The following is a 15,456-nucleotide window of genomic DNA, read 5'->3' on the forward strand; positions in this document are numbered from 1 at the left end:
ACCCATGTAGTACCATCCAAGCAAACCAAGCATCCCATCTTTCCTTTGATCTGTCCAGACAAAGCAAACAGCGCGGGATACTCATTGGTAGTAACAAATATTATTGCTCTACATATAAAGTCCTCCTTTTGGAACGCATCGTACATCTGCTCCCCATGCCTCCATAACCTCTCCATTTCTTGCATCAAAGGCTCGAGGAACACGTCTATATCAATGCCTGGTTGTTTAGGGCCAGAAATTAGAATAGTGAGGAGAAGGTACTTCCTCTTCTGACACAACCATGTTGGGATGTTGTACATGATCAAGATCACTGGCCATGTGCTGTGGTCGCTCATCCTCTCATTGAAGAGATTCATTCCATCAGTGCTCAAGCCAAACCATACATTCCTTGGGTCATCGCTGAATTCTTTGTGCTTCTCATCAAACCTTTGCCACTAACTACAATCAGCTGGGTGTGCAATCTTATCATCATCCACTTTGCGCTAATCATCCCACTATGTCATGAGTGCGGCTTCTTTAGGGTTTAGGAAGATACGTCTCAAGCGGTCGGTCACTGGTAGGTACCACATTACCAAGGCAGAAATTCTTCTCTGCTTTGCATCATTGCCTAATGGAGTGTCCTCTAGGGGCTGAGATTCTTGTACCACCTTTTTTGTACCCTTCTTATTCCTCTTTTTCCCCATGGAGGGTTCGTCCCCACCATAAAGGTCATTGTTCTTGTACCGGCTGGCCCCACACCGGGGACATTTATCCAGTAACTTGAATGTTTCGCCACAAAAAAGTATACGGTGGTTGGGGCATGCATGGATTTTTTTCAACCCCCATTGTCAATGGACTTATGACCTTCTTCACTTAGTATGTGTTGGCAGGAACTGAGTTTGGTTGTGGTAGCACCCTTGACAGGAGATGCAATAGATCATTGAAACTACAGTCTGACCAGCCATACTTAGCCTTCAGGATGAGCAGCTCAAGCACAAAACATAGCAATGTCCAATGTGTTGGACAACCCTTTTCAACACCATACACAGTCTCCTTCGATGCTTTTGTCACCCTTTCCAAATTTTCTAGACCTTTTGGGCTATTTAGTAAAATCTCTGATCCAAGGGCTCGAATCATGTCCTCCAAATCATCTTCATCCCCGACACGTGCTCCACCATCATTATTGGCACCATCTTCGTCGTTACCATCCCAACCACCAGCATCACCACCTTGTTCATTACCAAACTCAAAATTCATTCGTGCATCAAGCTCTGCTGAATATTGGGACAAGGATTCTATGGTTTCATCATCGTATTCCTCCTCATCCTCGTTGTTAACGATAATTGTTTCACCATGATGAATCCATACTGTGTAGTCCTCAACAAATCCTCGCATAATCAAATGTGATCCGATGATAGTCACATCTGTCCATGCCATACGGTTCTTACAATCTTTACAAGGGCAAATAATTGTATCCTTATTCTCTTTCAATGTCGTTGTATGCTTCTTTGCGGCTTCAATAAATTTATCCACCTCTTCACAAAAACCTGCCTTGAACCTTAACGAACCATACATCCAAGAGTTCCTGTACTCCATCTTTTACAACAACAACAAAATAAACATTAAAGGACTACTTATTCAGATATATATAAAAATGAATCAAATTAATAATTACTTGAGAATAATTGTATATACTTCAGATATATATGAATATAAATCTAATATAATTACATGAAGCATACAAACACACCATGGTAGAGGAAAATTAATTAATGACCCATTTATCCATAAATAATTAAAATACATATTTATTGATTACAATAAACAATTTCAAAGACAACAATTAGCAACAATTATACTTTACCCAATATCTTTCATACAAACCCTAGTCCAATTTCATCAAATATAAATTAACAAAAATGAAATTAATAAAAAAACTAAACCCTAGATCTAGATCCTCATGCACATAAAACATCCATAAAACTAACTAATTGTTCACTAAAATAAAAAAAACATGGGCCAAACAAGGTACTGATCTTGTTCTCCTCACTAATTTACCCTAGTACATTTAAAACTTGGCTCTAATTTGCTTCATAAGTAGCTCAAGCACCATAGAAGAGAGAGAAAAACAAAACTCTAATTACTCACTAACCAACCATTAAAACTTCAAAAAAAAGTGTGGAATAGTATTTTCTTACCATCTACAACCACTCCACCAAAGGATTTGAGACCAAAACCTTCCTCCTTAGTAGAGCAATTTTTGGGAGGTGCCCAAGACCTCCTCACCTTTCTTTTCACGGGTTGGAGTGAGTGACCCGAGGAGGAAGAAGTGCTGCAGTTGTTTTATATGTGGGTCATTTGTAGGGGCGGCTGGTGATTGACCAGTCAGAAACCCTAGGTCGGGGAGGAGCAGGTGCGCGGGTGCGGGGAGGGGGCGCGTGGGTGCGGGGTGGGGGCACGCGGGTGCGGGGAGGGGAGGCAGCCTGACGGCGTAGGAGAAGAAGAGAGCGCCCAACAGGCAACTCCCATGTGTGGCCTTGAATATATAGTCGGGATGATTTGTAGGGGCGGTTCTTGATCCAGCCGCCCTTACAAATAGTTTCTATTTTTTAAATAATAAATTATATATTTTTTATATCATAAAAACACAAAATAATATAAAAAATTATGTATATGCACAAATATAATATTTTGTATTATTCTATATATGAAGAAATATATATATAAACAATTGTGGTCAAAACAATATAGAAAACAAAAAAAAAAAACAAAAATTAAAATTTTGAATTTTAAAACTTTGACTACAATTTTATGACATTAAATGAAATAAAATGAAAATGTTGTAAACATAAAAGTTGTATAACTCATCAACATGTACAACTTTTATTTTGGTTATCTTGTCATGTGACTTTGTTTGAACGATTCAAAATTTGAAATTCAAACAATTTCAACTTAAAACAATATTTTGAAAGAGTAAATGATTTCAGATGAAAAACTCATGAATACCAAAGTTGTAGAACTTATCAATATGTACAACTTTTATTTTGATCATATTTTCATTTGACCAAATTTGAACAGTTGAAATTTTGAATTTTACTAAATGGCAACTTCAAACAAGATTTTGAAACCTTAAATGATTTCAACAATAAAAGTGACATAAAAGTTGTTGAACTCCTCACTATCTATAACTTTTATTTTGGTCACTTCTTCATGTGATAAAGTATTAGTAAACATTGTTCATAAACACACATATGACTCATAGTTTCATGAACTATACGAGAAACATGTTGATTTGTAAACAATGTTTACTATCACTTTGTCAGATGAAGAAATGATCAAAATAAAAGTTGTAGATCTTGATGAGTTATACAACTTTGGTATTCAACACTTTTTTAGCTGAAATCATTTAATGGTTGAAAATCTCGTTTGAACTTGTTATTTTTTTAAATTTGAAAATTTGAAGTGCCCAAACTTTGTCAAATGAAAAGAATGACGAAATCAACACACTAACTTGATAGGGCAAGATTTTGGAAAATTTTAGAAAAAAATCATCATATTTGTAGTTAGTATGAGGGAGAAAGACTAGTTACAAATTTTATCCAGAGATTAAAAAGAAAAATCACAACTTTTCATGATGATCAATGATGAACAAGTATGATTTCTCTTTTTAATCTATGCGTGAAACTTGTAACTAGTTTTTCTCCCTCATACTAACTCCAAATGTGATGGCTTTTTCCCTAAAATTTTCTAAAATCATGCTCTATTATTTTAGTCTAGTCATCTATCTTTGTCACTAATTTTGAACAATTCAAATTTTAAATTTCAGAAAATGACAGCTTCAAACCTGATTTTCAAACACTAAATGATTTTAGCTGTAAAGGTGATGAATATAAAAGTTGTATAACTCATCAAGATCTCCTACTTTATTTTGGTCATTTCTTCATTTCATAAAGTGTTAAGTGATTTTATAAAGTTTTAGTAGTAATAGAGTGGATGTTCAAATAGAGTCATCTGAATGTTGCAAAGGGTAGTCTCACACACATGCATAAATGTAGTCTCACACACATACAAAAATATATAGTCTTACACAAGTACATAAATATATAGTCTCACACGCATGCATAAATGAAGTCTTACAAACACACACTTACACAAACACTCCACGTTCAACAACTAGCTAGCCCGCTGTAACGACTTCCCCTTGACACCTTTTCATTCCCATGGCAATATGTCTTTGGGGAGGTTGTTTTCCACAACACTGATCTTCTTAGGAAAGTCTATGAATAGCGGCATCTCAACGTAGTTATTGTAAGCTTCAACATCGTCCACGCCATCAACTCCAATAATGTGCTATTTCCTGAAGGCAACCACGTGCTTTGTCTTCTTCTTCGGCGGGAGGTTACTTTATGGGTCAGACATATAGAAAACTTGTGCGACATGTGAAGCAAGCACCCAAGGGTCATCTTGGTAGCCTAGATTCTCGAGGTCCATGACTCTCAATCCGATCTCGTTCAGTTGGTGTTGTTTGATCCAGCGGCATCGAAACAGGGCCACCGTTATATCCCTTTCAAAGTCAAGTTCCCATATCTCTTCAATGATGCCAAAGTATTGGATCTTTCGCCCCAATCCATCAAGAGCCTCTATTCGAACGCTGTTGTTTTGGTTCACATATTTACTATCCTTTGCGTGGGTATAGTACGTATACCCATTGATGTCATAAGCATTCCAAGATGTCACCTGTCTCGATGGCCCCTCTGCCAACCTACTGATGGTAATAGAGTCTGTGGTTTCTCCAGGTGGTATGTTTTAGTCCTTCAACCATGTAGTTAGTCATTGCTTGTGTTGTTTCATGACCCAATCATCCAAACGGCCATTTCTCTCTGCCATAATGGTTGCCAAGTGTTCATCAATGTACGGTTGCATCAGTTGTGTACTCTATAAGACACTGTAATGCACTCGACTCACCTCTTTGTAATCATGGTCCGTCGATGAACACTTTTCTACCACTGGTGCCCTTCCCGGCCAGCCTTCCCTTGTGACGAGAATCGGGTTTACCAATCCCTTTCTATACTTTTAGGTACTCTTGACAGCACTCGACGACTTCTTCAGTACTGTAACACTCTATCATGGAGCCCTCTAGGTATGCTCGATTATGCACGTATCGACTTAGAACCAACATGAACCGCTTGTAGGACCACATTTCATGCAAGTAGCAAGGGCCCAGCACCTGTATCTGATGAACCATGTGAATCATGAGATGTGGCATTATATCAAAAAAAGCAGGAGGTAAACACATCTCCAGTTGGTTTTGTGTCTCTACCACAAATTCATGTAGGTCACTCAGCTCTTGCTTGCCAATCGTCTTCTATGAGATCTTTGAAAAGAAGTAGCACATGTGGGTGATGGCCATTTTCAAGAACTCTAGCTTTATAGCCCTGATTGAAATAGGTAGAAACACTGTCAGCATCACATGGCAATCGTGAGCCTTGCAGTGTGTTATTGACAAGTCCTTCATCGACACTAGCTTCTTAACATTTGCTGAAAACCCAGTCAGGACTTTGATCCCCCTCAGGAAAGTGCATATATCTCTCTTCTCGTCTGGTGTTAGGTTGAAGCATGCCGCGGGCAGAGTGTATTTTCCATTAGCCTCAGGTACCGAGTGAAGCTATGGCATCACGTTTAGCTACACCATGTCTTTCCATGCTTTCAGACCATCCTTTGACTTGCATGTGTCCATCAAGGTAGCAATGAGACTCTCAAAGACATTCTTCTGCATGTGCATAGCATCAATGGCATGGGGGACCTCCAAGTTTGGCCAATAAGGCAGACACTGAAAGAAGATCGATTGTTTCTTGAAAGGTATGCCTTCGATAGGAGGTGTGCTTCTATCTCTGTTCGTCCCATCTGGATTTTTCTTTCCATAGATGACGCATTTCTTTTTCACCATTCTGTACACATGTTCTCCGTTATGACGTCTCTCCAGAGGGGGTTCAATCTCTGGGGTGCTATCATAAAATCTAAAGAACAATTTACTACGGTACTTGTGACTTGTCTTTAAGAACCGTCGGTTCCTTAGATAAACTATCTTTTTGGATGCATCTAGGTACACCCATGTAGTACCATCCAAGCAAACCAAGCATCCCGTCTTTCCTTTGATCTGTCCAGACAAAGCAAACGGCGCGGGATAATCATTGGTAGTAACAAATATTATTGCTCTACATATAAAGTCCTCCTTTTGAAACGCATTGTACATCTGCTCCCCATGCCTCCATAGCCTCTCCATTTCTTGCATCAAAGGCTCGAGGAACACGTCTATATCAATGCCTGGTTGTTTAGGGCTAGAAATAAGAATAGTGAGGAGAATGTACTTCCTCTTCTGACACAACCATGTTGGGATGTTGTACATGGTCAAGATCACTGGCCATGTGCTGTGGTTGCTCATCCTCTCATTGAAGGGATTCATTCCATCGGTGCTCAAGCCAAGCCATACATTCCTTGGGTCATCGCTGAATTTTTTGTGCTTCTCATCAAACCTTTGCCACCGACTACAATCAGCTGGGTGTGCAATCTTATCATCATCCACCTTGCGCTCATCATCCCACCATGTTATGAGTGTGGCTTCTTTAGGGTTTAGGAAGATACGTCTTAAGCGGTCGGTCACTGACAGGTACCACATTACCAAGGCAAAAATTCTTCTCTGCTTTGCATCGTTGCCTAATGGAGTGTCCTCTAGGGGCTGAGATTCTTGTACCACCTTTTTTGTACCCTTCTTATTCCTCTTTTTCCCCATGGAGGGTTCGTCCCCACCGTAAAGGTCATTGTTCTTGTACCGGCTGGCCCCACACCGGGGACATTTATCCAGTGACTTGAACATTTCGCCACGAAAAAGTATACAGTGGTTGGGGCATGCATGGATTTTTTTCAACCCCCATTGTCAATGGACTTATGATCTTCTTCGCTTGGTATGTGTTGGCGAGAACTGAGTTTGGTTGTGGTAGCACCCATGACAGAAGATGCAATAGATCATTGAAACTACAGTCTGACCAGCCATACTTAGCCTTCAGGATGAGCAGCTCAAGCACAAAACGTAGTAATGTCCAATGTGTCGGACAACCCTTTTCAACACCATACACAGTCTCCTTCGATGCTTTTGTCACTCTTTCCAAATTTTCTAGACCTTTCAGGCTATTTAGTAAAATCTCTGGTCCAAGGTCTCGAATCATATCCTCGAAATTATCTTCATCCCCGACACATGCTCCACCATCATTATTGGCACCATCTTCGTCGTTACCATCCCAACCACCAGCATCACCACCTTGTTCATTACCAAACTCAAAATTCATTCGTGCATCAAGCTCTGTTGAATATTGGGACAGGGATCTATGGTTTCGTCATCGTATTCCTCCTCATCCTCGTCGTTAACGATAACCGTTTCTCCATGATGAATCCACACTGTGTAGTCCTCAACAAATCCTCGCATAATCAAATGTGATCCGATGATAGTCACATCTGTCTATGCCATACGGTTCTTGCAATCTTTACAGGGGCAAATAATTGTATCCTTATTCTCTTTCAATGTCGTTGCATGCTTCTTTGCGGCTTCAATAAATTTATCCACCTCTTCACGGAAACCTGCCTTGAACCTTAACGAACCATACATCCAAGAGTTCCTGTACTCTATCTTTTACAACAACAACAAAACAAACATTAAATCACTACTTATTCAGATATATATAAAAATGAATCAAATTAATAATTACTTGAGAATAATTGTATATACTTCAGATATATATGAATATAAATATAATATAATTACATGAAGCATACAAACACACCATGGTAGAGGAAAATTAATTAATGGTCCATTTATCCATAAATAATTAAAATACATATTTATTGATTACAATAAACAATTTCAAAGACAACAATTAGCAACAATTATACTTTACCCAATATCTTTCATACAAACCCTAGTCCAATTTCATCAAACATAAATTAACAAAAATGAAATTAATAAAAAAAACCAAACTCTAGTTCTAGATCCACATGCACATGAAACATCCATAAAACTAACTAATTGTTCACTAAAATAAAAAAACATGGACCAAATAAGGTACTGATCTTGTTCTCCTCACTAATTTACCCTAGTACATTTAAAACTTGGCTCTAATTTGCTTCATAAGTAGCTCAAGCACCATAGAAGAGAGAGAAAAACAAAACTCTAATTACTCACTAACCAACCATTAAAACTTCAAAAAAAAGTGTGGAATAGTATTTTCTTACCTTCTACAACCTCTCCACCAAAGGATTTGAGACCAAAACCTTCCCCCTTAGTAGAGCAATTTTTGGGAGGTGCCCAAGACCTCCCCACCTTTCTTTCACGGGTTGGAGTGAGTGACCCGAGGAGGAAGAAGTGTTGCAGCTGTTTTATATGTGGGTCATTTGTAGGGGCGGCTGGTGATTGAGCCGCCCCTACAAATCCGAGCTATATATACGTGGGCATTTGTAGGGGCGGCTCAATCACCAGCCGCCCCTACAAATAGAAATTCCAGGGACGGCTGGTGATTGAGCCGTCCCTACAAATCAGACCCCATTTGTAGGGGCGGCTCGTATCACCAGCCGCCCCTACTGTTCTATTTGTAGGGGCGGCTGGTGTCTGGGCACCCGAGCACGCCACTGTAGGGGCGGCTCCATCACCAGCCGCCCCTACAAAAAATTCGACTCGTTGCTAAAAATCGTTTTTTAGGTAGTGCATGCTGCCTGCTCCACCATCTCTGGCGAGGCCATTCCCAGGTGATCAGCTCAAGGAGCACCACACTAAAGCTATAGGCATCACTCTTGTCCATGAAACTTTTTGTCTTCATATACACTGGGTCTATGTAGCTCATGTCTGCTTCCACAGCCCACGCTTTCATATCGACCGATGAAACATTGGATAATCCTAAGTCAGAGACCATGGGCATGAAGTTATCATCCAAGTGGACAGAGGTAGACTTGATATCACCGTATGAAGAGTGAACATAGGCAAGAGCTTCTGCACAGCCAACAGCTATGTTGAGGCATGCCGGTAGCTGCCGAACTTCATGTGTTTCATCATGAAGCACCTTGTGGAGGCTCCCCTTGCAGATGAAATTGAAAACCAACACGGGGATAATTGTCTGCAAGCAACACCCAACAAGGCAGACCAGGTTTGGGTGGCTATTCTGGAATTGGAAGATGATCACATTTACAATGTCGTCACCATGCTGAATTATATACAATACAACAAAAATATATAGCGGACAAATTATCTCAATCTTCCAAATACAGTAAATAAAATATAGTACACAATGCATGCATAAATCCATACACGGTTGACAAGTAGTTATATATGATGCACAATGCTAAAGTTGAGCATTATATAGTACTATGTAGTAGCTAGCATGAGGTGACCAAACACGTTTGCATCTCTTTTGACATAAAGGTACGTAAACATGAGCTTGCGTAAGCTACGAAGAATTAATGATTCATTGTTGCTTGCATTTATCTGCTAGCTCCTTTGCTACTTGCTTCAGTTCATCCACGACCTCTGCCATTGTGGGTCTTTCATCCACATCTTCCTTGAGACATCGGACTGCCAGATCGCCGATCTTGTCAAGGCACTCTATGCAATATTGACATTGTACACCGTCACCATGAGATAAAATAACTTTGTCGTACATCTCCCTTCCATTGCCCATCTCCTTACAAGACTTGATGAAGTCTATAGGCAGGCTCTTGCTTTTATTTTCGCCATACTTGACCGTCTTCCGGGTGATCAGCTCAAGGAGCACCACGCTAAAGCTGTAGACATCACTCTTGGCCACGAAACGTTCCGTCTTCATATACACTGGATCTATGTAGCTCATGTCTGCTGCCACAGCTAGGGCATACATATCGACCGACAAAATCTTAGATGATCCAAAGTCGGAGACCTTGGGCACGAGGTTATCATCCAAGAGGATGTTGGCAGACTTGATATCACCATGGATGTGGTTGTGATCACCATGTGAAGAGTGGATATAGGCAAGAGCTTCTGCAGAGCCAATGGCGATGTCGAGGCGTGTCTGTAGCCGCAGAACCTTATGTGTTTCGTCATGAAGCAGCTTGTGGAGGCTCCCCTTGCTGATGAACTCGAAGACCAACACAGGGATATTTGTCTCCAAGCAACACCCAACAAGGCGGACAAGGTTTGTGTGGCTGTTGCGGAACTGGAAGGTGATCTCATTCACAATGTCGTCCCCTTGCTGAACGTTCTTGTTCGCTCTTTTACCAAGGTCCTTGTCTTCTTTCTTGGAGCGTTTCACCGCAACTACCTCCTTGTTGTCAGTGGTTCCCTTGAAAACCTTGCCGAAGGCACCTTCTCCAATAAGGGTGTCGTAATGGTTTGTCATCTTCACAAGCTTCTTTTCTGTGAATATGATGATGCCAGCAGCGCTATTCAGTATTTTACCACCATTTTTGTCGTAGTTGGCTGCCTTCTTTCGACGCTTTTGATCTTGGTGAACGGACAAGAGTAGGAGTGCCAGAAGAAGGCTGGCAATGAATGTTGCTGCAAACACAGTACGCATTTTCATTCAAAGCAATTAACTGTCAGCACAGCATTATGTTCCTACTGCATTAAATTAGTTTGCATATCATGGATCTATGATTTTGTGCACAAAATTGCACAATAACTACGTGAATGCAAGTTCAACAATTATTTACTGCACTAAAATAAGGTTGGGTTCTTTTACACTTTTGCTACTATTCCCTCCATCCCAAAATAGATACATATTTCTAGCTATGTACCTATACAAGTGATTGTCTAGGTCAATAGTCAAAAATGTATTTATACATCATGTTTTTCATATAATAATATTTATAATTGAGGATACACAAAACTAACCCATGTCTATTTTGCAACCAACAAAATCTAACTACAATTTCCGATGGTTCAACATTAGAGAGTTTTTTTGGTGGATTTGCTAGATTATGAACAGTTTTTATGCCATGTCGAAAAGAATATGTGAGTTAATTCCATTCTAAACAAAACATAAATAAAATATGATGGACCTAGAGAAAACAGAATTATCGAATGACGACATAATAGTATAATACTAACATGGAGTTGTGACAGATCAAATCAGCTTATATGGTGACTTCTATGCTCACCTAATACTGCAGCAGCAGGCGCAGGAAATATGGGACGACAGTCATTTCCTCTTCGGCCAAATTTGCATGGACACTTGTAGCTACCTTCTGTGTCAATGCACTTGCTGCCACTTGGACATGAATTCGATTCTGGAGGTTTGCATTCATTGATATCTGTATATAATTGGTGAACATGCATTCAAATAATTATCATGACTAGACTTAGTTTAAGTAGTATTTACCACAAAATTGTTAGAGATTTCATAAAGTAATTAATTCCTCCCGACTTGAGTACTAGCTAGAGTATGTCATTAATTTTGAACTTTGAAACAATAAACTGAGAGATATATGGGTTCTGAATTTGAGCATTAAATTTTCAAACAAGAACATTCTTAGTAGTGATGAACTTGGAATTTCTAGACATGGCTAGCTTTAATGACTAGGGGTGGTTTTTGCAATCGTCTCATTTGTAGAAATAAGGTGTTTCTACACTTGGAAATGCAATTATAAGGGTAACTGCCCATCTATAAACACGATCTCTTTAAATTTCTTTTATTTATTTGACAAAAGAAAACCAATAAAATCATTGGTCTTGTACTAAGTCATTAGTGTTTTGGTTTTTTTATTGAAAAATATGTGCCCGTGTATTCTTGCAGATTAGAATCCCCATGACCTAATGGCTGGTGTGACCCCTCGTTTTCACCATGACAGTCTATTATTGGTAAACAAGGGGTGATATTGCTCTATATTGACTTATCCAATGTATATTTAGTATTTGTGTTCTTAAATGACCCCAAATGACAAAGTTGATAGCTACAAACTTTTGAATCTTTTCGAGCACTCCAATATTTTTATAGAATGTGTCTCTAACCGAGGCCATTATAATGCTTCAAAATTTTAATTTAAAAATCTGAAAACTTATAAGAAATATTTAGGTTCCTAAACAATCTTAAACGGAAAAGGTATCAACTACAATGTTTTGGATCCTGTTGGGCTCAATATATTTAGGTATAAAGTTTGTCTTCAACCGACTTCATAAGGAAATAGTACAGTTTTAGCAACTATTTCTAGGTTACGTCTAGCTAGGAACCACCCAAGTGGGGAGATGGGGAAGGCCGTGGCAGTGAGGAATCCTAAGAGTTGGAGAGTGGGCCTTACTCACACATGTGCACGGTGTAGGAAAAACTTTGCTATTAGACCACATATATAGATATCAAAGGTATATCACGACTACTACCAACATCATATTATCATATAGCTAGTATAAATTCTATTATGTGTACAACACCAACAAAACAATTTCCTATCCTGTAACAATCTGGCATACCAAATAATGTTTGGATGACCAACAATTAAATTAATATTCAACATGTATTAGATATGATAAATTTTTGCATCATGGTGTGGACCTGTTTTATTCAATCAAAGATTGGATGCAATGTGTATTTTATTAATAAACTACATTGCTGCCCCAGAGAGTGAGAGTACATTGAAAGAATCTTGCGACTAAGGGCTAACTACAGAGACAGAAACAATAACCATATGGAACGGAAAGATTGGGATCTCAACAGTTGGTTAGTCCAAAGGTAATTCAGCTATTCTTGCAGTCTTATCATATACACTGAGATATTTTGAAATTCATAATGAATTCATATGAAGTTGGATGAAAAAATATATATACACAAAAATTGTGGCTGTAAAACCAACAGGAAGTATGTGGATAACATTTCCATTGAAAATGCCCAAATAATCAAAAGAATATTAAGCCATCGAGGACAAAAAGGAATCTACTAGATTGTTATCATGGGTCGCCAAGTATCATTTTTAGAAATAATAATGCTGTCAGTACAAGATACAAACCAAATGCAAACATCATTTTGAGAGCGGCTCAATAACCGACTGTGATGGTAGCAATTTTCATACTAGCTTAGTTACTATGGGTTTGGAAACCAATGACAAAACATATCATTCTCAACCAATTATATGTACTGCCTTGTATGTTAGATAGAGTGACATCATGTCTGTATCATTATGAAGTAATTAGCAAACTGTCCATCAATTCATGCCCTCACGTGTGGATATTATCTAGTTATAGCCTGTTTGGTTCGCTCTATATGGGACGGCAAGCTCCCTGGATGTAGCAGCTCAGTGTTTGGTTGCCTCGATGCTGGTCTGGGCCAGGCTCCGAGAATGCAAAAGCAGCAACCGTGAATGAAATTTATTTCTCCTGAGCCAGGCTCACAGGATGCAAGATATTAACAGGTTAATGATGGTATTAGTATATGATTAGCATAATTTAAGGCATATTAATATGTTTTCAAGTAAATTAAGGTTTCATACGATAAAAATAAGTGATATACAACTGATTCAAGTAAAATAAATATGATCTTGGTACATGTTTTTTCATTTCAGTTCAATGTAACATATCCCAGTATAGGCAACCAAAGAAGGGCTTTGCTCAGCCTGGTCTCGAGGATTCAGTGGACAAAACACAATGGATCGGAGCTTGCATCCCTACAGCCTCTCCAGCTGGAGCCTAGTTCCCAGATGCGAGCCAGGCTTCCCTCACCAGGATAAAACGCGCAACAAATTAAAGAAGTTAAAGCCATGTGCATAGTACTCACTTGTGCATCCACCACTGACATAAGGGTTGCCGGTGTATCCCTTGGAGCAATTGCATAAGTAACCAATGCCCTGCGTGGTGTTGACACAGTGGCTATTGGCACTGACACAGGCGGAAGCGGTGGGTTCGCCCATCACCCCATCTTTCTCTGCCGGAGGAGGACAAGATCCATTCCTCCTGATGGCCCAGTCAAGAACTATAGGGACCTCTGTCACATTTCTGTCTCCAAGCTTCCTAAAAAATATACTGTTCTGAAGGTCTTCCCGCTCGAAATGATACCTGAAATATAGAGGCTTAATGTATGTATATATATATATATATATATATGTTATGCTAAAAGTTGCTTTATATATTTCTCTCTCTTTTCAGAAATGCACATATAAGAATATAAACATACACTGTGTAGCTAATGCACATACTAGTAATACTCTTAGTTCAATGAAGTTTCTATTATCCTGAAATGAATATTCCAGTACTGCTATCATCTTATCTAAACAACATTATTTCCTTGGAAAATGTCTATTAGACCTATGACATAGACTGAACTGCACAGCTCGCCATGGACTATAGCTTGCTGCTTATGAGTAGTTACATACCAGCCCTTCTCGGCGACGAAGGCGTAGCTGCAGGGGCTGAATCTCCAAACTTGGTTGCCGGTGGTGTTTACGGGAGCCCAGTTGTTGACTATGTGGCTAAGGTTTTCCGGGATGGAAGTCTGGCAGCAGCCGAGGCCCGTGCACCTGTCGCCGTCGCGAGCTGCGGCTTCCAAGCTGACGCAGGAGGTGATGCATCCGCTGTAGTAGCTCGGGCCTTGCAGCTGCGCCAGCGTGTTGCAGCCGATCGCCGTGAACTCGTTTCGTGTCGCCGAGATCAGGAACTGCAGCCCGAGGTTGAGCGTAGTACTCTTGCTGACGATCTTGTTGGAGCTCTCGCAGAGGGATGACACATCGACTCGGACGCGTATCTCGCCGGACACCACCGAGATGTCGACGACCTCGACGTCGCCCTGGTATGGTCGTGGCGGGGTGAAGTTGTGGTTGCAAATGAGGTTGTACATGCCCTGCCAGGAACACTGCTCGCCGATGCCAAACGGGTAGGGAATATCTACTTCGCCGCACTTGTCAGGGCAGTCCGGCGGCCGTAGAGCTGCCAGCGGTGATAGCGCCACCATATTCTCAGTGCTGGCGGCGGCGGCTACCGCCAGAACGAGATGGGATATCACGGTGAGGGCGGGAAGGAGAAACCACTGTGTTTGTGCCATGGCTAGTGTACATGCAAATGATCATTTCATTGTTAGCACGCTTATATATATAGCTGAGTAAGATTCACGACCGGTCCATCCTACAACTTGAGAAAGGTGTCGTTCATGTCCCCGTACTCTTAAAATATTATTTTTAAGTCCTTAAACTTGGTTTTGACACTACTATAGAATTCACAGTAGGGATGGCCGGTAAGCTTCTATAGAGGCGGTTATGCCAGCCGCCTCTACTTTTCCGCCTCTACAAATCGCGATTTATAGAGGTGGATGCCCAGCCGCCTCTAGTAATTGAATTTGTAGTCAGTCGCCTCTACAAATCTATTTGCAGAAGTGGCTGCAACTATAGAGCCGCCTCTACAAATACATTTTACAGAGGCGGCTGTTGTTTTATTTGTGGCATACCATTAATATGGTTTTCTCATTCCAGACACTTGATCATTCCCAA

At 40.1% G+C, this 15,456-nt stretch overlaps 1 protein-coding gene across 1 annotated transcript; it reads right to left on the bottom strand.

Moving 5' to 3' along the window:
• Positions 1 to 9,281: 9,281 nt before the first annotated feature.
• Positions 9,282 to 15,014, bottom strand: LOC136480126 (wall-associated receptor kinase 2-like). Its single transcript, XM_066477771.1, has 4 exons — positions 14,350 to 15,014; positions 13,755 to 14,032; positions 11,152 to 11,304; positions 9,282 to 10,549 (listed from the first exon to the last, which is right to left on the bottom strand). Exons 1-4 carry the CDS (start codon positions 15,012 to 15,014, stop codon positions 9,486 to 9,488), a joined length of 2,160 nt encoding a protein of 719 aa, XP_066333868.1. The 3' UTR covers positions 9,282 to 9,485.
• Positions 15,015 to 15,456: the final 442 nt, after the last annotated feature.

The sequence above is a fragment of the Miscanthus floridulus genome, chromosome 9 (assembly GCF_019320115.1).
Source record: "Miscanthus floridulus cultivar M001 chromosome 9, ASM1932011v1, whole genome shotgun sequence".
NCBI lineage: Eukaryota > Viridiplantae > Streptophyta > Magnoliopsida > Poales > Poaceae > Miscanthus > Miscanthus floridulus.

Bases quoted from the DNA above. Each gene is read 5' to 3' on its own strand.
- LOC136480126 (XM_066477771.1), bottom strand. From the start codon at position 15,014: ATGGCACAAACACAGTGGTTTCTCCTTCCCGCCCTCACCGTGATATCC. The intron at 11,305-13,754 runs GTGAGTACTATG...AATTATATACAG, and splicing joins TGTCAGTGGTGGATGCACAA to ATATCAATGAATGCAAACCT. The intron at 10,550-11,151 runs GTGAGCATAGAA...CTGTGTTTGCAG, and splicing joins GCCTGCTGCTGCAGTATTAG to CAACATTCATTGCCAGCCTT.